General features: G+C 36.8%; 1 protein-coding gene and 1 pseudogene across 1 annotated transcript in view; both read right to left on the bottom strand.

Annotated features, from left to right (window-relative positions):
- Positions 1–1,136: 1,136 nt before the first annotated feature.
- The window catches only part of TMTC2 (transmembrane O-mannosyltransferase targeting cadherins 2), a 397,116-nt gene continuing 373,761 nt past the window's right edge, over positions 1,137–24,491 (bottom strand). Inside the window, exon 12 of the mRNA XM_047066931.1 lies at positions 1,137–1,316. Coding sequence (XP_046922887.1) covers positions 1,137–1,316 — 180 coding nt within the window. The remainder of the gene's footprint in view (positions 1,317–24,491) is intronic.
- Positions 12,384–12,854, bottom strand: LOC124502326 (transcription factor BTF3-like; annotated as a pseudogene).

The raw sequence follows: 24,491 nt of genomic DNA, 5'->3' as shown, positions 1-24,491 counted from the left end.
CATTTTTTATGTGTTTTGGGATGAGCAAAATATAAAAAAAATAATTCCTTAAAAACTTATTAGCATTGCTGTCTAGGAACCTATCAGAAAGTGATTAGCATTTTATACCAATTCTTTCCAAAATATAACATCACTGGCAACCATTATTATACACTCCTTTGTTCAGACTTGATTTTTTAACCATTAACCACATCTGGGAAGCACACAGCAACTTCCCTTTTGTCTAATAGCTGCTGGCTAGTTATTGGAATTAGAACACTTTTAAGCTCTTTTAGATTTAATCCTTATATAAGCATGTGCATTAACCAGGTATAGCTACTTCAAAAGCCTAAGAATTAATACAGTGAATTCTCCTAGGCAGTCTGGGGGGAAATGCTGGTGACATTAAAAATAAAAATTGCCTGCTGGACATGTAAAAGGTCTCCCCAACCTCTCCAGCAACGCCAGTGTGAAACATGGTTACCTCAGCTCAGAACATTGAAAAGCAAATGCTGTCTAAAAGAAATGAAGACTGTGACATCCAAATAATAAAATGTTATGTGCCCTAGTCGGGAAACAACTATAGATTCTGACAGATCTTGACATACTTTAAAAAAAATTTTTTTTCCCCTAAGTTTCACAAATTGGTAAGCAGGCTGTCCCAAAGAGGGAAGACAGCAGCGTCAGGACAACCGGCCGGCACGCTGGGATTCACACGACACTTTAATTATTCCCTATTAACACTTGATCTTAATAGTTTAGCAGGGCTGAATGGACACTCTGACTTCCTCTCACAGTGTTTAAGGAACAGTATAATTTCTAAATTAGCTTTCAAAAATGAACAAAATTTGTAACTTAGATTCCCTGCCCACCTCCCACCCCAATGCCGTAAGATCCTGTTTTAAGTGCTCTGGTTTAATAATAGTTCTATGGGTAACAATTACGTCCTTCAGGAGGTTTCCAATGTTCCCCTTTTTGGTGTTAACGGCTGTGCCAACAGCAGAGTGAATACTCCCAGACGTGGCAGTGACCCCAGTGACCTCTGCCCCCATCTTGGAAGTCCACACTAGCTCTTGTCATAGCACTGCTGGGAAGTTCTGTTCACTAACGAAGCCAGCTTTAAAATACGGAGGAGGAGGAGGTACTGCCCTCCTGTGTCAGGTCTTGGATGTCTTTAAGCCTTGCTTTTCCATAATGTTCCACAGTTTGCGGAGATTGGACTGCGTGATGACATCATCTGGCTTGAGCTGCAGTGCCCGCAGGTAGTTGGCCTCGGCCTTTTGGAGACGGCCATTGAGATGGAGGATAGCCCCCAGGTTCATCAAAGCAGCCGGATACTGGAACCAGAGAGGGAGGGAAATGATTAAGAGGCTTGTTTCAAGCTTTCCTTCATGGAAGACAAAAGTCTTCATCCACTTATGCAAATGATTCCCTTATGTCTGGAGGCATTTTATGGAAGCAATTTAGCAATTTATACAAATAGATCAAGATAACTAGGAATAACAACAACAACAAAAAGTTTTCAAACAGCTGGTTTACTCTGTGCTTTAAATAGTGCAGGCAGCTACGAAAATATTCTTCTTGAATGAGAAGGCATAGGTTACATATGAAAACCTCGTCGCCTAGTCAGACTGTACTTTTCTAAGGAAACAGTTAAAAGTCATACAATTTCAGATAGAATTGATCTTCTTTTGTGAACTCAATGTCAAGAAATAAAAAAATTAAGTTGGAAAAGTTGACAAATTTACGTCCACCCACTCTTTGTTTCCTCTCCTTAGCAATCTTCCAGGCCATCTATACAAACAGTAAGTAAATAAGTTAAAAAATTGTACAATTTTACTGATGTTTTCAAGGTAAACGCTCTGAAAAAAAATTTCAAATGTAACCACTAATGTCCTTTCCAAATCTAACCCAAGTAGTTTAATGAGACAAAGTTCTTATTTTTAAGTCAAATTTTTAAACTTCTCCTGGTGAATGTTTATTGTAAACACAGCAAAGTAAAAACATACCAAAACAGATAAAATGTGGTGCAGAAAAATGGAACCTTTGTCAGAAAAGTTTTTTATTATTTCTTTAAAGGTAGTTGTGAGTCTCAAACACAAAAATTTTTATAGTATGTGATATTTGCAATACAAAGTTATCATATGAAAGGCAAAGTTAAAAAACAAAACAAACAAAACTATGTACCACTAGTTTCAGACAAGGGTCTCCATCCCCAAATTCTGAGATATTGGTTGACAACAACAAAAGTCCTTCCCAAAGGGAAAAAAAAATTTTTTTGCTTGCTATCTACAAATAAAGGCAGTTCTGTTCTTGTCTTGTTGCTCGAACTTTCTGGCGAACATACAGCAGCTAATATTTTGGCAGTTACACAAATGCATATTTCAAATATCAGATAAAACTAAATGTGTTTATGCTAAGATTGTGTTTTCATTTTACAGATGGTGTCAACAGAGTAATTGTCCTGGCAACTCTGTGATGCAGTGTAAAATAATTCACAATAATTTTTACAATTTAGTATTTTCACAAAATGCATGCATTTTTTCAGCTGAATTCATGTGACTCCACTCTTTACTGTAAAAACAATTATTTCTGAACCAAAAAGAGTGCTAGGGGCAGGGCTGAATAGCTCAGAATAAACCAACTGGAAAGAGATGATCAGATTTGGACTTTAAGAGGTCTGGGTTTGAATTCTTGCTCAACCACTGACTGTGACCTTGGTGAGGTCCCCTAACATATCTGTGCCCAATTCTTTCATTTATGAAATACCAAAATAACATCAACTTTTTTTCATGTTGTCAGAAAGATAAAATGAGACATTTAACAATGTGGTACAGTACATGTATGTAATAGACTTGCAAATGTCAAGTTCACTTTTCCTTCTTTTCATCTGCTTGAGGTATATAGCACATGCATGTTTTTATAAAAACATTTTTATGTTTTTATACATACTTTACAATTTTTATTCCAATGGCTACACTATATGTCTGTGGATGTACAGCAAAATTCTCTTAAGTCCTCAACTATAGGGCATTATTTTCAAACTTGTCTACATCCTCTTTTCTCTTCCAAAAATAATGTTGCAAATATAAGCTATTCCTGACCTTCAAAAACCTTTTGGTCAGGATGACGCCATACTTATCAAGAAAAATACAGATGGTCAATTTCTAATTTTAAACCCCAAGCCAAATAAACATAGCTCTAAATTACATGTGCAATGAAGGTCCACACTGGAAACCTAAAACACCACCTACTCTGTCTTCCTAACAGAACTTTGTTATCATTCCACCCATTATTATCTTGAGTCGTTCGATGCATGGATGCATTTCTCAATTCTATTCCCTCACGGAGCTCAGCACAACTATCAATAAACAGCTACTACAGTGACGGCAAAGTGTGTTCACAGCCTGAATTACTAGAGATGCTAAGTAGATAAAATGTTCAGACTTCCGCTATCCTGAGTGGGAAGAGAGGAAATGGAGACGGAGAATCACGGTTGGAGACCATTCCTGGCTAACCAGAAATAGAAGAGGCCCAGCGACAGGGGCTGAGAGAAACCAGATGGCTCAGTGGGATAGTCGTTATTTCTTGAATCACTTTATTATTAAAGTATCTGTGCCTAACTATAATCGCAACTCAAGGGGATTATTAAAAATACTCAAAAGTTACAGAGTCACAATGCCTGAGTGCCAGGCCAGCTCTGCCCCAGAGATGTGTGCACTCGGACAAGTTGACGGAACACTCGAGACTTCAATTTCTTATAGAAATGAATGATAACACTACTTGCTGCATAGAATTGCTGCTAAGGTTACATGAGAATACAACATTATTGTCTTTTTCCTCTTCTTTTCTGTCTCCCTATCATCTCAGAAACAGAAAGCAGAATTTCCTGTGAGTGTGCCTGAGTAACTACTGAATCCAAACCCTGTGGATTTGTGACCTGGCTCTACCTTTACTAGCTTTATAGACTTTCTTAGGTTAAACCAGAAGAGACAGAGGTGAAGACAGGTGGTGAAGTAAACCAAGCCACATAAATAGGCTTTACTATTGCTACTGAACTGCAGCCCAGATTCTTCTGTCCTCAGAGTACTTCAAGTCACTTCTTTCTTTAAAAAGAAAAGTTAATATTAATCTAAAATAACACAATTAGGAAGTGACATCTGTCATCAAAATGAGTTCTGAGTGCTAGTTATCATAGTGTTTTTGGAATAACTTTAATTTTGCTTTTCTAAAAAAAATTTTTTAATGTTTACTTATTTTTGAGAGAGAGAGAGAGAGAGAGAGAGAGAGAGCTGGAGAAGGGACAGATAGAAGGAGACACAGAATCTGTAGCAGGCTCCAGGCTCTGAGCTGTCAGCACAGAGCCTGATGTGGGGCTTGAACCCACAAGCAGGGAAATCATGACCTAAGCCAAAGTCGGACATGTCACTGACTGAGCCACCCAGGTGCCACATGGAATAACTTTAATTTTATATTAGCATGTTACTAGCATGTTTACATTAGCATGTTACCCTAGCATGTTACTCATTAAGCAGAAATAATCAAAAATTGACATTATGGGGTTAAAATGGATAACAGATCCAATAGAAGTTCACATATACTCTTTAATTGTGCTTTTTTTTTAAATGTTTATTTGTTTTTTAGAGAGAGAGAGACAGAGACAGAGAGTGAGCAATGGAGGGGCAGAGAGAGAGGGAGACACAGAATCTGAAGCAGGCTCCAGGTTCTGAGCTGTCAGCATAGAGTCTGACGCGGGCTTGAACTCACGAACCGTGAGATCATGACCTGAGCCAAAGTTGGACACACCCCACTGAGCCACCCAGGTGCCCAACTCTATAAACAGTAAAAATCCAAGTAAACTAAAAATGTATATGTTCAAGAACATACTATTTTTAGGCAGCTAATAGATTTCTTTGTTTAGATGTAACGTATTTTTCTGAATATGTCTATCTCACCAGAGTAAAAAAGAGTTTTTATTTTACAAACCTACAAACTTACATCATTATGCAATGCTTTTAAAACATCACTATAGCCTCTTACTTGAGTTGAGTGGAGACTGAGGAAATTTGCATGTATGCTCAAAAGTGACCTAATCAACAAGTACTTAGGTACAAGCCTTAGGTAACTGCTTAAAACTGTCAACAGTTACTTTGACATAAACAATTTCATGTGTTTGATAAAAATTTAAGAATAAAACTCAATATAGACCACTTTCTGTTACATGGTTGTTTTCTCTCTTCAAAGACAAGCCTTCACAGCGCGACCGGGGGTAGCTGACTGGATGCCCAAGGGATTGAGTACCTATGGGTCTTCTAGCCTTGCCTCTAGTCCAGGAAGTAGCATCAACATCACCTGGGAGCTTGGTAGAAATGCAGAATTTCAGGTACCAACCAGCGAATCAGAATCTGAATTTTAACGAGATCCCCAGGTGTTTTGCACTCTCATTACAATTTGAGAAGCAGTGTTCTAGAGGTCATTTCCGGATCTTAGATCATATTATTTTACATCTTTTGAGACGAAGTTTCCTAGAGGAGGATGAAGTCCCATACAGAACAAAGAATGTCAGATCAAATGTCTGTCCTGTCATAAAGTGAATTCTTTTGGCCAGGCAAGTATTTAGAGTAGGAAATGTGCAAATGAAACTTTATTATAAACAGAAGCCATAAATGACCAAATATTATTAGACAGGAGAGGAAAAACCTTTTCATAGCCAAACAGAAGCATGTAGAGGTTTTTAAACAGAATTAAGGACTACCTAGCTATATAACTGAAATCAAAGAAGCTCAGGTGACTGGCTGTCTGATGATACACTGGTGTCCTTGCTCTCTGCCAGCTGTGACTCATGGGCTGGGAAACAGAAACCCAACCACAACTGCTGGTGTCGTCCCTCACGCACATCTTCTTTGATTAAAGACAGCTGATGAAGTTTTCAGCAGGTTAACAAAGGCAGTAGCTTGCAACCCAGTAAAATGGGGCTTATGGCTCTGTACAACAAATGACAGACTAGAAAGGAGAACCAGACCTTTCTTGTTTCCTCGAAGAGGACAGACGCTTTACATCAAAGGGGCTAATTGGTTGCCATGCTGAGGCAACAAGTGACATCTTTTTTCAAGTCTCCAGGGAATTACGACTTTATTGTTACTTGACTGTGGCCTTTGGTTTATTTCTCCAACACTGGAGGAAGTAAGCAAACTCAATAGGGTGGGGTGGAGTAGAGCAAAGGCAAGATTGCACGGGTCTGATTCTAGACTAACACTTCTGAGGCTCCCAAAGAACTCAGCTGAGCTCACAGGGTATCCTCAGCACACAGGATTAGAAGACAAAGTCATTTTCCTGGTCTTTGCCTATTATGCAGTCTTGGAAAGAGAAAGATATCTATGGAGGAAGAATAGTAAAGCCATATGAGGATTCAGGATTGGACATTCATGTTTCTATTGAGAACAGGACTAAAATCTAGAACTTTGAACAGAAAATTTGGGTAGAGCCTAGAAAAAGGAAAAGGGTTTGGTTGAAATGGTCTGCTTATGTGGGAGCTGGAAACCCACACAGTAATTGGGCTTTCTTATCCCATTATTCCCTGTAACCACTTCCTTTTTGTGAAGGTAAATCAATAGGCAAGAGAAGTTTTGAAAAAGATGAAGACAGAAATATCTGAACTTCTAATTTTACAAATTAATTTTACAAATTTTACAAATTACAAACTTCTAAATTTACAAATTTACAAATTTTACAAATTTTTCCAAAACTTCTAATTTTACAAATATGTTTATTTCCATCCAAAGAATTGCTCAATGTATCCATATAGCTGTATATTTACTGTTGTATGAACTAAATAACTTTTTTTTTTTTTCTTCTTTTTTTTTTTCATTTTTTTTTTTTCAACGTTTTTTATTTATTTTTGGGACAGAGAGAGACAGAGCATGAACGGGGGAGGGGCAGAGAGAGAGGGAGACACAGAATCGGAAACAGGCTCCAGGCTCCGAGCCATCAGCCCAGAGCCCGATGCGGGGCTCGAACTCACGGACCGCGAGATCATGACCTGGCTGAAGTCGGACGCTTAACCGACTGCGCCACCCAGGCGCCCCTGAACTAAATAACTTTTGAGGAAGAATTTCTGAGGTTAGCCTTATCCAATTATTATTTACTATACTACAATTTGGGGGGATGTTTTCAAGATAACCACATTTAACTTCTCTTCTGAATGTAATTTGCAAACTTAAATGAGTTTACCCAGTCTGAAGTTTTTAATGGATTCTCACTCTCTTTCAAGTAGTTAACGAAGGCTGCACACTGCCATTCAACTGTATTCAGTTGAAATTGCTTACCCAATTGAATTTAGTGGAGCAGTAACTGCACCATGATGCCTAAAAAATAATGGTTTGGACTTAAAAAAAAAAACATATTCATGAAAAAGAGTATTTATGCATAAACTTAAAGGATCTCTATTTATTGTGCCTTGTACATGGCAGATATTCAATAAATAATTACTGAATTAAAGATTATCTGTCAGGATTATGGAAAAAAGTGTACCATGAACCCAGACAAAGTTTGATACCACATCCCCCCTCTATTCCAACGTTACCCCTCTTCCTTTGTCTTCTTGGCATGCTTCATGGTCAATGCCAAGCTAGAGATCTGAATAAATTATCCTTGATTCCTTGCCTTACTCCATACACACACACCTACTTACATCTAGTTGTTAAGTGTTGACAACTTTACCCAATAATCTCCCTTAAATTTGCCTTCTAATTATACTCTGTCCTTTTCTCTCTACTTGGTTTAAGCCCTAATCACCCTTTCTTGGATTATTTAAATAAAATTACTTTGAGAAAGAAGAATACGTGAATGGGTAGCTGAAGAGATTAACAGGTGATAGGTTAAAAGAATGAATGAATGAATATGTGAGGAAAGCCATATGCAGGGTTTTTACTCTAAATATTATAGGTATACAAACAAAACTTTGAGAGGATACAATAGAACTATGTACTTGCCTAACAAGTGAAAATTTATAAAGACAACTGAAACCCCCAAATATCTCACTGTCCTATTCCTGGACTCACCCCCCATTCTCTCAAGAAAATCACTATTCTGAAGTTGGTATTCACCTTCCAATGTCTATTTTCACTTTTATTTTTTGTGTACCCATAATAAATGTATAATCTTATATGTTTATAAGTTTTGATTTTAAAACCACCCATCATGAGATGTCATCCTGCCAAGCACGCACATGAAACTTAGATTTTTTGCACAACATTTTGTTTTGCAGACTTATCCATGTTGATGGATATAAAGTTTAGTTCTTTTATATCAATTCCATTGAATGAAAACCCACTCTCTTAAGGATGAACTCTGCTTTAGAGGAGGGTTGTCATCCATATTCTTGTGAATATCTCTACATATGTTTATTGGGAGAGTTTTGAGGATTGGAATTGTTGGAGCAGATGATCTGCAAGTTTGCTAGACATTATCAAATTTTTCTTCAGTGTGGTTGTATCAAATGCATTAGCCTCAACATGTAACAGGGGCCCCTTTATTCCATATTCTTAATGACAACTGACATTGTCTGACTTTCAGTTTTTACAAATGGAAAGTTGTAAGACAATAGTTTATTGTGTTTGATTTCTTTTTCCTGATTACTACAGAGGCCAATACCATTTTCATAAATTTATTAGCTTTCTCCTTTTTCTTTTTAGTGATCCACCTGTTCCTTAACATTTAGACAGAATCAGTTTTGTAAGGGCTGTCACCCACTTGGTGGTGTTTGAACGGGAATTCCACAGAGCTCCTACTACCTCAAAACAGCTCCTAAATAGGACTGTCTGGCCTAGTGTTTTCCTGGTCAGAGTCACTTTCCCAAGACGAACAACCAGATGAGCACTGTTTCCAAGATGGACAATCTGTTATGCACAAAATGGCAAGTCTTTGATATAGGTGCACCTTCAACGTGGGTGAGACGATGACACAAATCTGGGCAGTAGAGAAGGGCACCAGGTCCACCAAAGTGTCGCACAGCAATGACGGGAATCTTGGACAACTGGATGTGGGAGAGGCTGGAAGCTCCTATTTAGCCCCACACAGAACTGATCTTTCTTTATGGCCTGCTTCTCTTCTTTATCTGCTTTCTGGCTCCCTTCTTAGCTATTCGACTTAGAGAAAACAAGAGAAATTAAAGTGAACAATATGTGTCATATTCTCCCTCTCTTTGTTACCCTCCATTTCTATTGGCACCGTCTGGCGTGGCATCTCATCTGTTCCTAAATACTGTCCACCTCTTGTTCTCCCACCTTTGATTCCTGCTCACCCCTATCTATCTCCCACTTGGCCATCTGTCTTTTTTAAAATATAAATGGGGTTTTGAAGCATCAACCTACAGAACCTACAGGTGCCTACAGAAAAGAATCCAGACTCTTCAGCCTGGTGCTAAGACACAGATTACGACATGGCACCCCAAATAAGCCCTCAATATACATTCTGCATTAGCCATGTGAAACTTCTATTTCTGCCATGTGCAATTTTGAGCATTTATTTTTTTTTATCAGACTGCTTCTCTGACAAAGCCCTTCTTCCATTTTCTTTTCAACAAATTTCTGCTCATTTTAAAAAGGGAGTTTAACAATCCCTTAATCATAGCTTGCTGCTGTATGTTCCCATAGTACTGTCTACATACATTAATTGCAACACTTACCACAATGAATTATATCTACTTGTTATAAGCATCTGTCTTTGCTGGAGAGTGAGACCGACAGTGAATTTATTTTAACCGTCTTTATAGTGCTAGTGCCAGGCTCTGGCATATGAAAGAAATTCTCAATGAATCCTTGCTGAAAGAAGAAAAAAATATATGATTTAGCAGAAAGAGCTGACCTAGAAGAGGTAAATTCTAACTTGATCTCAATGTAACTTAATAAACACTGAGTAGGTACCCACTATAAGTCAATGTTGCTGTCAGATACTCTAGATAAGTGGTGAACAAGAACAGTATTTTTTTTAGTCTGTATGGGGTTTTAGCCAACTTTAATTGCACATTTGGCACTTCTCACAAACCACTAAAAGGTGTACATTCATTATTTCATTGATGTCCCTCAGACTTATGAGGTCAGTGTAACTCTTATCCATGCACTGTTCTAAGCATTGCTCTAAACACTAATAGGAGACACTTCATCAAGGGATTCACTGCCCTCAGGGTGTTTATAGTCCAGCGTGTGAATACAAATCTTCCTGCTACAGAGAAGAATCAGACATGTCTGTAAGGGTGAGCTATAGAGGAGAGGGGAGATGCCTTCCTTAAGGCTATTAGGCTATTTATTACACAAGATGAATTGTCAGGTTGCTTCAAGACTTTAAGTCTTCCAAAGGGAGAATGGCATACAAACTTTTGAAATTGGTGTCACATCAAAATCAACTTGTTACTTTTTAAAAGTATTTTTTGGCAAACTGAGAGTAGAGCCAACATTGGAGAGAGCCCTAACATAGAAGAGTCTGAATTTCAATTAGTTTGGAGAATAAGATGTCACTAGTGATATCTGTGCTGTTGAACCTTTGAGACCAACTCAAAATGGATAAAAAAAAATTGTACTAAAAAATTAAATATTGATACAATAAACTAAAATATCTGTTACAAAGGTCTATGATAAAACAGATATCCACATGCAATGCGATGGTCTCAGTTTAGAAATGACAGTTCTTTGTAGTCATATTTTGACTATAGTATTTTGAATAAAGTATCTCTGCTAAAATGATTTACCAAGTGTACATACGACGAGGAAAAACAACATAGGGAATCTAGCAATGGCAAGGCACAGCCTGACAGACAATAGAAATGATTTACAGTGATTCTCCATTTCAACACGCTATTTGTGTTTTTGAAATAGCTTTGAATAAAACAAAAGAGGTATAGGTGACAAGCAAGACACAACGCTGTGTTAAGGGAGTAGTTTCAATTTCTCGGTGACACATTTTATCCTGTGTGCTCAGTCCTTCTCTCCTACATCTGTCCCATCCCAGCGGGTGTTGCAAGAATGTTCATTTAACTTTTATGAGGGTGTGACTGACACAATGTGGAGTGCTATTCATTTCGATGGCAATCAAAATGCCAAAATCTGTGGTTAGGGGGATAGCAAACAGTGATCGTAACAGAGTCCTTTCAAAGGTGGTAGTTATTTCTAACAGATTTTAAAGTGCACATACTAAATTAAGAATATGAACTCAGAAATTACTGCGTACTAAAGAAGATCCTATTTCAAAGACAGGTCTTCCTGACACCCTTAATTTCATCACATCTCTCATAGGATCCGAATGGAAAAGCTAGATCCCTGGTCACCTCAGTTTCACTCAGAGCTGTTATAACATGCAATCAATGCGCTGTTTTTCTTGATCTGCGATAAGCACATAGTTCATTATTTGAAGTAAAACTACAAATAAAAGTTCTACATAAGTGAGAAAATATAGGACTTAAAGTGCATGCAAGATTAGAAGAATAAAAATAAGTAGAACTTACTGAAGGTTAAAAACATTAAAACAGTAAAGTAATGAAATTTAGTAAAGAATCTGCACACAGGCAAAATCATCTCTATCTCTAAAACACCAAGAGCTGTCTTCCCTTACTAATGTAGACAGCTGACACAAAACCTACAGCATTTTCTTTTACTTTTCCTTGAACCAAATTCCTTGTCTGTTTCTAGTCCAAATGTACCCTAAGCAACATAATTCACTCTACACTTTATTCATTTCTCTTTGGTAAGAAGGGGAGGTTAGAACACGCTCGTGCTTTCTCCATCATAATTGTGTTGCACAGAAGGATTTCCAGCCTAATGGATTTCCATCCACATGTGTATGTGTGAAGCGTGAGTTCGAATATATCTAATAAAGTGATGCTTTATTATATATCGAATATTACATATCAGGTATTTTATATCCAATAAAGTGTATTTCAGAGTATGCTGGAAGTTGAGATTTGAGTTTATAACATTTTAGAACTTCATTGTCATGGGAGACAGAAGGAGAGAGAGATTTTTTTTTCTTTTTAATATTTTTTTTCTTTTTGAGGGGCTGGCCCTTTTTGTTCTGTAAAATGATCATCTGCGTTTTTGTTTTTGATTTTTTAAATTATTAATTAATTTAACTTAATTAATTAATTAATTAATTAATTTTTTACTAGGTAATGATCTTCATTAACCTTGTTTCAAACTTTATTCCTGGGCTTCTTCAGCTTAATCAGCTGCAAAGAATGAATTGTGTATAAGCAAAAACTGAAAAGAGCTGCACTGTCCAAGGGGCTTGGGCTTAAAACTATTAGAGATTTAGATTTTATCAGATCTATGAACAAATTAAAAAGCAGTCTGAATATAAAATAGCAGTTCCCAGTAACTTCTTCAAGTTTTATCCTCTTCAGAAGTTGACCCAATTCAGTTTGCTTCATTCTTAGAAGTTTCATCAAAATTCTCCACAAGGTCTGGAACTTCATCCTCCTCCTCCTCTCTGGTAGTGAGTGGTGCTTTTCCGTCCACAGATTGGGCAGAAATTCACAAGGTTTTCCTAAACTACTCAGACAGGCTGTACCAAGTTGGTTTAAGATACTGGGTAGCGTTTCGGTCAGCTGGCTGCCTTGTCTCAGTGAAAGCGTTCACTGCCAGGGATACCTGGACTTGAGGTTTGTTAAAGTGCATCACTGTTCCTTGGTTTATGAACATACTCACTTCTTCAAAACCAGAGATACTGTTTACCCTTAACTTCTCTAAAGAGAACCTAAGCCTTTTATCTTCTGTGGTAGCTGTCCTATGAACCACCTTCTTTGGGCGAGCAGTTCCTTTCCCACCAAAGCACACTTGTGCTTGCAGTTTGATGAATTTCTCCTGGTTCATGATAGTTTCTTTCATCTTGTCGGAGTGGAAATGGGACCCCATGGGGGACTAGGGCTGGCACTCAGGGGGTCCCGTGTGGACCAGCTAAGATTAGGTGCACACATGTGGGGCTTGTCTGAATTTTTAAAAACACAATGCTGCAAGGGGCACCTGGGTGGCTCAGTCGGTCAGGCATCACACCCTGTGCTGGCGGTGCGGAGGCTGCTTGGGATTCTCTCTCTCTGTCCCTCCCCAGCTTGTGATGTCTCTGTCTCTCTCAAAATAAATAAATAAACTTAAAAAAAAAAAACACAGTATAGCAAGAGCTACAGATATACTACCTTGACAGAATCAAAGTTTCAACTGAAGTAAAGATTTGACAGGTGCCAGGAAAATTTTTTTAATCTATGTATATATCACTTCTCCAACTGACCTCTATGTTTGCCAATAAATAGGGTGTGATCGGAGGGAGGTCAACTGAGAGATTCTAGTTTGCATACTGGTGAAATGACAGACTTGTTCTTGAATAGGACTTATTGAAAATAATCCTTTTAAAAAAAAAACATGGAAATGAGCATGTCACAGACCTCAAAACAGTGGATTAAATGAAATTTAGGTTAGGCAGGCACACTCTAAGGACGGGTAAGACATTTTTTTTTTCCTCTCACGAAACACATGGAGTGAAGAAGCATGATTCATTCAAGGGTGACACTATCATTTGGATCAATCACATTTCAACATGATATTAGAAGGCAGCAATTGTCCACCGGCAGAACGAACATGAAGAAACGTGTTTCATAAAGAGAATTCACCACAGGCTTCATGCACACCACAAGTGGAAAGTTTTGCTAACACTCTGAGTTAGGATGACCTGATCAAACATAACAAGAAGGAGCAAGCAATTCCTCCAGAAACTAGAAATCTTTCCAGGAACTAAAAATAAAATGTAAACATGGTGCCTGGTGCATAACATTCTATTTGCACTTTTATAGGATGAAGGCTTTGTTGATACACGCTTGGAAAAATAATGATGCAAGGTCTTCACCCATCATTTCAGAAAACATTCCATCAGGACCCACCAATCACAGGGAAGCCATGCTGTACTCCAAGCCAATACACTTGCCAAAGTGTCACACCTGCTGAAAATGTAAAAATAAACACGGCTTGTGTGTATCTAAACTTACAGCAAATCAAGGGAGGTTTAATGGCAGAACCGCTGCTGCTCACACAGTATAAGCTCACGTATTACCCTCACGATCTCTACATTCAATTGCACACTTTGCCTTTATTTTTGAGATGTTCATACCTGAGATTGCCACATCCAGATAGCATCCATCATCTAATGTAAAGCCTGAACAGTTAGCATATTTCCATACTTTTAAGAAGGTTTTAAAGACTGGCTTGATGACATTTTTCTGCACAACAGCTTCCAAAATTGTATAGGATAGAGATTTTGTATCGCCTTACCTACTCTACCAATGTTATTACCTCTTCTCTGAGTAACTTCATTTTTGAAAATGCTACACCCTTACTTTCTTACCTCCCTTCTTTGGTCTATCCAGTTAATATAAAAACAAGCAAGCAAGCAGATAACAAGCAATCAATAAGGCAATAACACAGACCCAGAGTCCAAATACTTGGCCTGAGGCAGATACATTGGATACTTATTCACTCATATGCCACAAATAACAACCCAAATGCGACTTAAAAAGGAAGAGGGGATAAAACAGATTATTTTAAACCCAGTGATTAATACTCAGACACCAACTCTGATTTCTTTTAGACTCATCTTCAATAATGAGTTAGGGAACCATAATGATTATGTAATATATATCGAATATGTTTATAAAGTCACACAGTAGTACATTTTTACCTCCCCAAAAAACAATTATTGGCAATGCAACAACCTTGAATAGTGATCTGATACTTAGCTACAGAAAAACTTGACTACATATCACCTCTACCTGTGATTGACATTGAACAAGTAAAACAAAAAGGTCTTTAGTAGAAGGCACATCTTTTTAATTCTTTTGTGTAAGAAACCAGAAGTGAGATCTTTTTCTGCTATTACACATTAATTATTCTTAAAACAAATTATCTTTTTAATACTTGACTAATTAAATTGTAGGCCATTTATCTCATAAATGTTTAATGTCCATTACATATAATAATTAAATCCCATTTTAGTATGTTGAAATGGCTTAGAGAAATACAGCTATGCTCTAATGCCTATAATTTAACACTATTATTTACTTCAGTCAGCGACAGAATTTCAAGAACTTTGTTCACTTCTTTGGTTCATCCAAAACAAAGTAGGAATGAAATGGTAACTATGAAGTCAATATTCTTAGAATATTAAGTCCACGATGCTATGAAGCATGATCACTTATAGTGGCCATGGAAAAAGCAGCCTCCAGCTGAGAAGCAGGAGGCCATGTGGTTAATCTTGTAGGTCTATTTATCTACAAAACCTGGAGAACAATGAGAGACCAGGAAGCAAGGCCATCCCAAGAAAAGGGGAACTGATATAGACAGGTATCTCTTAACTAAAGACATGAGGTTTAGGGAAGATGAAAAAAAAATATAACAATGAAATAATAATGAAGAATTTAGTAAGAAAGTCAACGATGGAGCCTTTTGCAGTCTGTGAATGGTTAAAATGATATCTCTCTATAATATTCAAAACTATAATTTCTAAAATAAAATTAAGTTCTTCAATTATCTCATCCATTATAGCCAATTTTATTTCTTTTGAAAATATAACTTTTTCATTCATTTTATGCATTCATTCAACGTATAATTTTTGAGCACCTATACTGGGAATTCAGCAGTACACAGAACAAGTTAAAAATCCTGGGCTTCATGGTGCTTATATCTTATTTGTAAGACATAGATAATAAACACGAAAATATGAATAAAACATGTAATATATTATACTGTGATGCATGAAAAGATAAAAACTACAGCAAAGAAACCATTTAAGGAATGTATGTGAGGAGGGTGGCCAATAAACTACAGCCTGGGAATCATATCCAGCCCAGAGTTAGACCATTTAAAAATGTAGATTTTTAGATGGTTGAAGATACTCAAAAGGAAAGAAATACATCATAGCACATGAAAATTACATAAAATTCAAATGCCAATGTCCATAAATAAAGTTTTATTGGAAAATAGTCACACCTAATCAGGTATATTTTGTCTATGGCCGCCTTCATGCTGCAACAGCATAACTCAATAGTTGTGACAGAGACTTTAGGGGTGCAAAACCTAAAATATTTACTGCCTGGTCCACTACAACAAAAGTATGCTGAACCCTCACATACGACATTAAATAAGAGGATTTGTAAAGGTCTTAAAATAGCATCTGAGTGAAGAACTGGAGGTGAGGGAGCAAACTGCACAAGGAATGACATGATCTGACATGTTTTGAATGTTGTTTTGAAAGCAGACCAATGAAGGAGGAGTCAACTGCTGTATTACAGATTAGCAGTGATGTTGATGTCTTTGACAAGGATAGTGGCAATGGAGTTGGCTTATGCAACTAGGAAAATGAAGTGATTTGCTGCAATGGGAAAGAAGGTGGAGGAAAAGGTGTGGGAAGAAGATCAGGAGTTCAATTCTGAACTAGTAGCTTGAAGGGTCTGTGTAAGTGCAAATACTAAGTAAACACCAGGTAGATTAGTCTAGAGTTCAAAGAAGAGATCTCAGCTGGAGATTTAAATTTGGGAGTCATCAGTATATCAATGCCATTTAAAGTCATGAGAGAGAATGTGATCTCAGAGAGAGTGAAGATACAGAGAAAAGCGGGTCAAGAAAAAGGAAAAATTTCAAGGTCAAGAGATTGGATGGATGGGAAGGAACAGGCCAGGGGGATGAAGGTTAAGAGGAACCAGAGCTAAGAATCCTGGAAACCGAGGGAAGAAAGTGTTTCCAGGAGGAATGAGTAATCATCTGTGTCAAATGCTACTGATAGGACAAGTAAAATTAGAACTGAGAACAAATGGATTTAATGTTGTTGAGTGTTGTTCTTGTAACTTTGACAAGAGCAGTCTTGGTGACATCATTGGAGAAAAAGCCTGTTTGGAGTAGTTCCAAATGAAAAGAGAAAGTTATGCCATAAAGAGAAGGAAAAAATGGAATGGTAGCTAGAGGCATAAACAGGCTTGAAAGGTTTTTTGTTTTCCAATTTGGGGAGAAATAACATGTTTAAATGTTGATGGAATATTTTGGTAGAAAGGAAAAATCTGTTAATATAAGAAAGACAGTGAAAAAGAGGGAGAAGGGAAGCGACTGTAGGACTAATGTCCTTAAATAGTTAAGAACACAAGCATCTAAGGAAGAAATGAAGAAACTTGTTTGAGCAAGAAGTATAGACAATTTATAATAATAGGGAAAAGGGTGTCTGTCTATTAGCACAGATGCTAATAGATGGTTAGATGTGGTGATGGAAGCTTATGAAAGTTCTGATTACTTCTATATTCTCAATGAAAAAGGATACACGGTTGTCTAGTTGAGTGTGATGATGGGGAAAGAGATGCTGGAAATTTTTGATGAGTTAAGTATGGTTATCTAGAAAAATATCAGAGAGAATGGACTAGAAAATGATAGTATGACTGCCACCTGGCACTGAGGGCTAACTTGAGGCTAGTGATCCTGAACTTTAAGACAAGTTGTGTTTTGCTCTAGCTATGTTTAGCTTCAAGATACAGACATGGAACAGGCAGAGATGGATGTAGCCAGGTGTTGATAAGACGAAACTAAGCAAAGGAGTCACGATTATGTGCAGTGGAGTGATTATCAATGACTGATCTTGGAACTTATTTAAATAAGGAGGGATATGAGGTATAATGTGGGCAAGGACACTGAAACACTGGTGATTTCCATGGACTGTAGGTCCCGGGTATAGCTGAAGAATTTGGTGGTGTTGGTGCCAGAGATGGAGATGGTAGTCAGGTAGTGAGATGGTTGAATGAAATCATGAAACCTAAACTTCGAGATTCAATGTGGTGATTCAAGTAGTGATTATCTCATGTGGGGAGAGACAAGGGGATGGGATAGGGAAGAAGCACAGAGGTAGATGGAAGTTATTGGCAATGGTTAGTTTCAGAGTTCTATATTGGGTTTACAAGCATACATTTCATTGTTCATTATTATGCATTTTCACTTACATAATATGTTAATATAATCTATGTGTTTAGATATTATACTTGACATTTAAAAAATATATTATAACATCAAGACTCCGCTGGGCTTCCCCATTGGCATGAGTCAAAAAAAGTCCCACACACCCTACGAAAAAGTTCCCTTCTGCCATATATCTTTGGCTGAAATCAAGCGGGGACAGGTGAATAAGATGCCACATCATCCTATGCTCCAACATTAAACACACAAAAATCATCACTGTCATTAGCTTACACCATGTTTATTTAGATTTATATTCATGTTTGCTGTTTTATTTGCTTATCACTCTTTCTTGCATCTTAACTTCTCCTTTTGGAATTTCCATTCTTCCTAAAGTAGATGCTTCAGAGGTTTCTTTAGTAAAAGATTACTGATGGTAATATTTTTCAATTTTTGATTACATAATGTGTCTTTATTTCACCACCATTGTTGAAAAATATTCCTAGCTGCTGACAGTATTACAGAAATTTTCTTTTAACATCTTAAAGAGATTATTTCATTATCTTGTGTCTTTCAGGGTTATGTTAATTGTATGTGCTCTTGGTCAAATTAGCATTCCTTCAAAGGTACATTTTCTTTTTGGCTCAGGTTATCATCTTGCCTCTGGTTTCCTATAATATACCATGATGAGTCTATGTATAGACTTCGATTTATTTATTCAATTTGGGGTATATTGTGCTGTGTCAACCAAGGAAATTTGGTATATTCACTATTCTGTTCTCAATGTCTGGGGCTCTGAATAGATATTAGATATTCTCACTGTATACTCTCCAGTTTCTTAACTTCCTTTTCAAATTCCTTATTTTCCTTTTCTATGTGGCATCCTAGGTAATTTGCTCCCATGTTCCTTCAATTTCACTAATATTCTCAGTTGTGACTAATCTGATATTTAATCTAACCCTTGAGCTTTGAATTCAAGCATTCAAGACCACTCTAGTGTCTATTTCTTATATATTTCATACAAAACTAATCTATATTCTGTTCCTGATATTTCAATACCTGTAGCTTTTAGAGGTCTCAGTATTTGCTTTCTGCTGACTCTCACTCATGGTGGTTAGTTCCCTGGGGTCCTAGTGATTTTTGAGTTTTCTTCAATTCATTAATTGTTTGATCTTAGTCTGGGGAATCCAGAAGGCCTGAATTGGGGATGCTCTTCTCCAGAGAGGATTTGCATCTACAAATAGCCAGAGAATTTTACCAACCTAAAACCACCACGTTCACCCTTGAGGGTTCTGACTTATTTACAAGCTCTATTTCACCACATCAGTGCAGGCACAAGATTCATTAGCTAGAAGGCAGGGTCGTTATTGAACTCCATGCTCAGGATAACCCTGCGTCTACAGGTGACTCACTACTCAGACTCCCAAAGTCCAGTTCAAAGTTTCCCTTTCTCTTTCTTTTCTCTTCTCTCTTCTCTTCTCTTCTCTTCTCTTCTCTTCTCTTCTCTTCTCTTTTCTTCTTACAAGTGACTCACTACTCAGTATCCCAAAGTCCAGTTCAAAGTTTCCCTTTCTCTCTTTTCTTTTCTTTTCTTTTCTTTTCTTTTCTTTTCTTTTCTTTTCTTTTCTTTTCTTTTCTCTTTCTTTCTCTCTTTCTTTCTCTCTTTCTTTCTTTTCCTCACCACTATTCCCTCCTTGGAAGAGTGGTTCTTATCTTGCTCTTGAAAGCTTAATACCACTTCATGTGGAAAAATACTATTCCATGCTCTGCCTGAGGAGAGAATTTCTGTGGTCTTCTGTGCTGATAAGAAGTAGAAGTCTTTATAATTATAAAAGTCATTGAAATTTTGACAGTTTTAAGAGTTGGCTTCAAAATTCGAGAGCATATTAATGAAGAGCTGGTCAATAACAATTATGTAGCCTCCATCTGGTATATAACTCCATTCTAAATAATAGGAGAAGGAAAGTGGATCTTGCTCTTAGGATGTTTTCAAATACAAGGGAAGGGACGAAGTGGCAAATTCAGATAAACAACACAAGTAAAAGCATACAGAGAGCTACACTTTGACATCCTCCTGGAATGTTACCACTTTGGGCAGGACTCTACTTTGTTTAGCTTACAATTGAGAACCACTACACAATGCACAGTTTATCAAAAATATGTAGTGCTTTAAAAGAAAAAAAAAAGTATGTAGTGCTTTTCCTGTAAAGAACATATCATCATGGGAATAAAAGGCACAACATAGGGAATATAGCCAATGGTATTGTAATAGCATTTTATGGTGACAGATGGTCGCTACGTTTGTGGTAAGCACAGCATAGTATATAGAGAAGTTTAATTTCTATGTTTTACACCTGAACTAATGTGTCAATGATACTGAAATAAAAACATTTTTTTAAAAAGAACACTTATCACATGCATGACCACTTTGTGTTTTGATACAATCCCTTTCTTATATTTCAAGGAAATTTCAGTTTGATATTATGTTGTCAGCAGAGCAATTCTACGTCTTGCCAAGATAAAATCTAATTTCACTTCGACAAAATGAGAACGAATTTGCTTTCCTTCATCTATTCTCTCTATCATTAAGCAACAAATCAGAGGGGCAAAAATTGCTTCTGCACAGAACACATATATTTTTTCCTTTCTTTACTTACAGAAAGAGTAAAAAAATGGCCTACTTCCATGCTGCCAGGACTGAGGTTCACAGGATGGATAAGGGATTCTTGCCCTACTTTTCTTGTTGTCTACCTCAATCAAACTTTTTCTCATGTGGGCACAAATGCACCTACAGGCATCACACTCTAAGGACCTGCAAGTGGCAAAGGTCTACCCAGCTGCAAGGAGCAAATGTCAGTATACATGCTAGTCACTTAGGAATCGCTGTCCACTGCAGGAATTTGGAATTATCCTTACAATATTAACTGGTTACCAGCTTTCTATATGTAATTTCCCAAGGGAAATCAGCATTAGCTGATGGTTAACTTGAACATGGCAAATCATTTTCATTCTCAATGCAATTATTTGTTAAATATGTATTATGTACAAAGCCTCTACATCTTCTTTAGTCTTAGTGTCTTAATGGGTCAGAGAGTCTATCATCATCATCATCATCATCATCATCATCATCATCTCTCATTATTTATACCACAGGTACTTTACATTTGTTTGCTACTTTTAAATTGTTCAAAGTACATTGTTTACACAGTTTCATTTGATCCTTGCCATTGACCAGAGAAATGTGGATCTTGAAGGATAAAGTAAGTTGTTCAAGGTAACACAGCAAGTATTCAGTACTGCTGGGCCCAAACCCCAATTCTCTCCACTTCATTTTCCCTTCCCTTTCCACTCTACTATTCCAATTTATTATGATGGTGATTGTTTTCATTTTGGTAAACATGGGTAGTAGGTCACAATATTTGTCATAAGCATTTGGGTTGACCTGGTTGACAATATCTTATAACTATAGTTTAAAGGCATAAGGGTAACTGAAAGATGAAAAGAATGACAGATAAGAGGTATTGACAGATACAGAAAATCTATTTGCACCAACATGAATTTTGTATGCTTTTTCTGTTTTTAAGGTTTTTGTTTTGTTTTGTTTTATTTTTTTGTTTGGGTTTTTTGAGGGAGAGAGAGAGAGGGAGGGGCAGAGAGAGAGGGAAACAGAATATCTGAAGCAGGTTCCAGGCTCCGAGCTGTCAGCACAGAGCCCAACGTGGGGCTCAAACTCATGAACCATGAGATCATGACCTGAGCCAAAGTCTGATGTGTAACCAACTGAGGCACCCAGGTGCCCCAGGTCATAAAATTATTCTTGAGTTAGCTTTTGTTTTTTGCTTCATGTGCTCTGAGAATAAAAGTAAATATCTACTTGAAGAAACATAAAATTTATATCTTTACAATTGGCCCATTGCTCACAAACAGTAGGGTTAAAACTATACTGCTTAGGCATTAAAAAACAAAACAAAAAAACAAAAACACTGCTGTCCAAGATTATTTAATCACACCAAATATTCTATTGAAGTTTTATCTTTGAATGTAAAATAATGTCACTAGCAATCATGCTAAATGCCTGTTATTTTAATGGGCTTGATTTATAAATCTGCTTTTCATCTATCAAGTCCTATTGATTTGATAGTCCTATTGACTATCAAGTCAGTGAATAGTGATTAAAATGTGATGAATATTATTTTTATTTATTTATTTTTAAAAATGTTTATTTATTTTGAGAGAAAGAGAGAGAGAGAGAGAGAGAGAGTGAGAGCGAGAGAGAGCAGGGGAGGGGCAGAGAGGGAGGGAGAGAGAATCCTAAGCAGGCTCCATGCTCAGTGTTGAGCCCAATATGGGGCTTGATCCCATAATCACAAGATCATGACCTGAGCCGATATCAAGAGTCAGATGCTCAAGTGACTGAGCCACCCAGGTGCCCTGATCAATATTATTTTTAGATAGCCACTAAAGTATGAGGGAAACTAAGATTATTAAGTCTGAACAACAATGCTGCTAAAGCAATCCAATAACAAAATAATTGGCTAATCAATTATAAGTATCTCGAGTGTGCTGGTAGTGACATGCTTACTTTCTGGGAGAAGGTTCCAGAGGTTTCATAAGAGCTACTTCAGGGTTTATTAGGTGTTAGAAATGAAAAGATTATCTTAATTGCAGCCCATTCTTGCTAGCATTTGTTAGTTAAAAAGAATCATTTTCTAAATACGTATAATATAGAATAGCTCCCACATAAGTTATTTAGTTTAGGAAACATTACAATAGGGTTTTTCTCCAAGCTGTTTTATCTACATAATTACATTCTGTTCAAACAGATCATTCTTGCTGACAATAACAGAAAGACCTTAGATTATAAAGGTGTTGATAAATTTATTTCCAAATGAAATGTTTTAGGACAAAGGTAGCAAAAACCAAATATATAGTCGACAAGTGGGAACAGTTCTGGATTAGCAGTGGGAAGACCTGGTCTTTAATCCCTACTTTTGCATTTGCTGCCTGTATGATTTTGGAAAAATCAGCCAACATTGCCAAGTCAGTTTCCTACATGAAAACCAAAACCAAAACCAAACCAAACAAAACACAAACCCCAGGGGAAACAGCTGTCATTTTCCTTACTGGGTATTATGAGGAATAATACAGTAGGTATACAAACCATCTGTAAATTTGTAAAACTCCACAGAAATGTTAGCTATTCTTTTGCAGCATGTTACCAAAAGATGTAAGATTCCAGTGGTAATGTGCAAGCTTTGAGATGGTACTTCTTTAGCAGAAAAAAAATAAATTCAGGACAAAAAATACATTATTTACAAAGGTAAGTAAGCTAAAACTGTAAGAAAGTCAACGGTATTTTTTTCTTTTAATTTTGGAATGTAAGTTCTATTTTGTGAATTCTTCAGTTGAAAAAGAACAGTATTAGGCTTTGGAGAATCTCTTAATCTGGCTTACTCTCAAGAGGCATCTGAGGAAATATAAATATCTGTGCATTCAGCATATATACAAATATATTTCTTTCTCCTTCCTAATGCTGGAGGAATTTGGACTCTAGGAAAATGTAAAATATATTAATAGTAGCACAAGGAAATTCCAAACAGCGTGTGTATAAATGTTGGCTCTAAATCACAAGTATACACTTAAAATCCAAAGTGAGTAGACTGCATGGATATTGTACACAGTAAGAATTTCATTATAGAAAAAAAATTAAATTGCACTCATTTGTTTGCCTATGGGGTTGTTTCTATTTAGTTTGGAAAATTTCATTACTGTTATAAATCTTTACCATAAATGCCAGAAAATAACACCTACTGTGTAAGAAAAGAGAATGAAATTAAGCTTTTAATCAAGAAATTAGGAGCTCCCTGGGAAATAGTTGGGAGAGGAGAGTATGTCATATTTCATTCTTTTGCACAGTAAAAAAGTCTCAAAAAAATATTGAACCCTTATAAAAGGATATTGGCATGAGAATCTGGTGATTATGAAGAAAAATCACTATCTCTCAGCAACAGAAATGGATCCCTCTCTCTTTCAGTATAGCATATTCATTAAAAATGTCATTTAAAAGATATGACATCCTCTAATTTACTCTAAATTCACTAAAAAGATATGACATACTCTAACAAGTTTTCTCAGTGGGCATTTAGGTTGTTTCTACTTTCCTTGCTATTCGACAAAATATTACAATACACACACACACACACACATACACACACACACACACACACATATATATATATATTTGATATAGATTTTCAAAGATTAATTCATGGGGCCAGGGAGAAGAACAGGGCAGGACGTATTGGTGGGAGATGAATTTCAAAGGAACAAAGGCTAAAGTACATGTAATTTCAGAGTACATTGAGTTCCTGGATGGTGAGTAGTGCCGGAGGTTGGGAGGTAGTAACAGCCAGTGCCTTGTAGTACCGTGGTTTTATGCACGGAGACAGGGGATGGGGTACCCTTGCTAAGAGCTCATCTTTTACATATTTGGTTTTTACTAAAACTTTTGTTAGAAAAGTGATTTTGTTGATAGAAAAAAATTGTAGGAAA

The sequence above is a fragment of the Lynx rufus genome, unplaced genomic scaffold (genome assembly GCF_022079265.1).
Source record: "Lynx rufus isolate CCGP_SWC_20201006 ecotype Redwood Valley unplaced genomic scaffold, mLynRuf1.p SCAF_7, whole genome shotgun sequence".
Lineage (NCBI taxonomy): Eukaryota > Metazoa > Chordata > Mammalia > Carnivora > Felidae > Lynx > Lynx rufus.
This window is presented reverse-complemented; position numbering and strand designations above follow the sequence as displayed.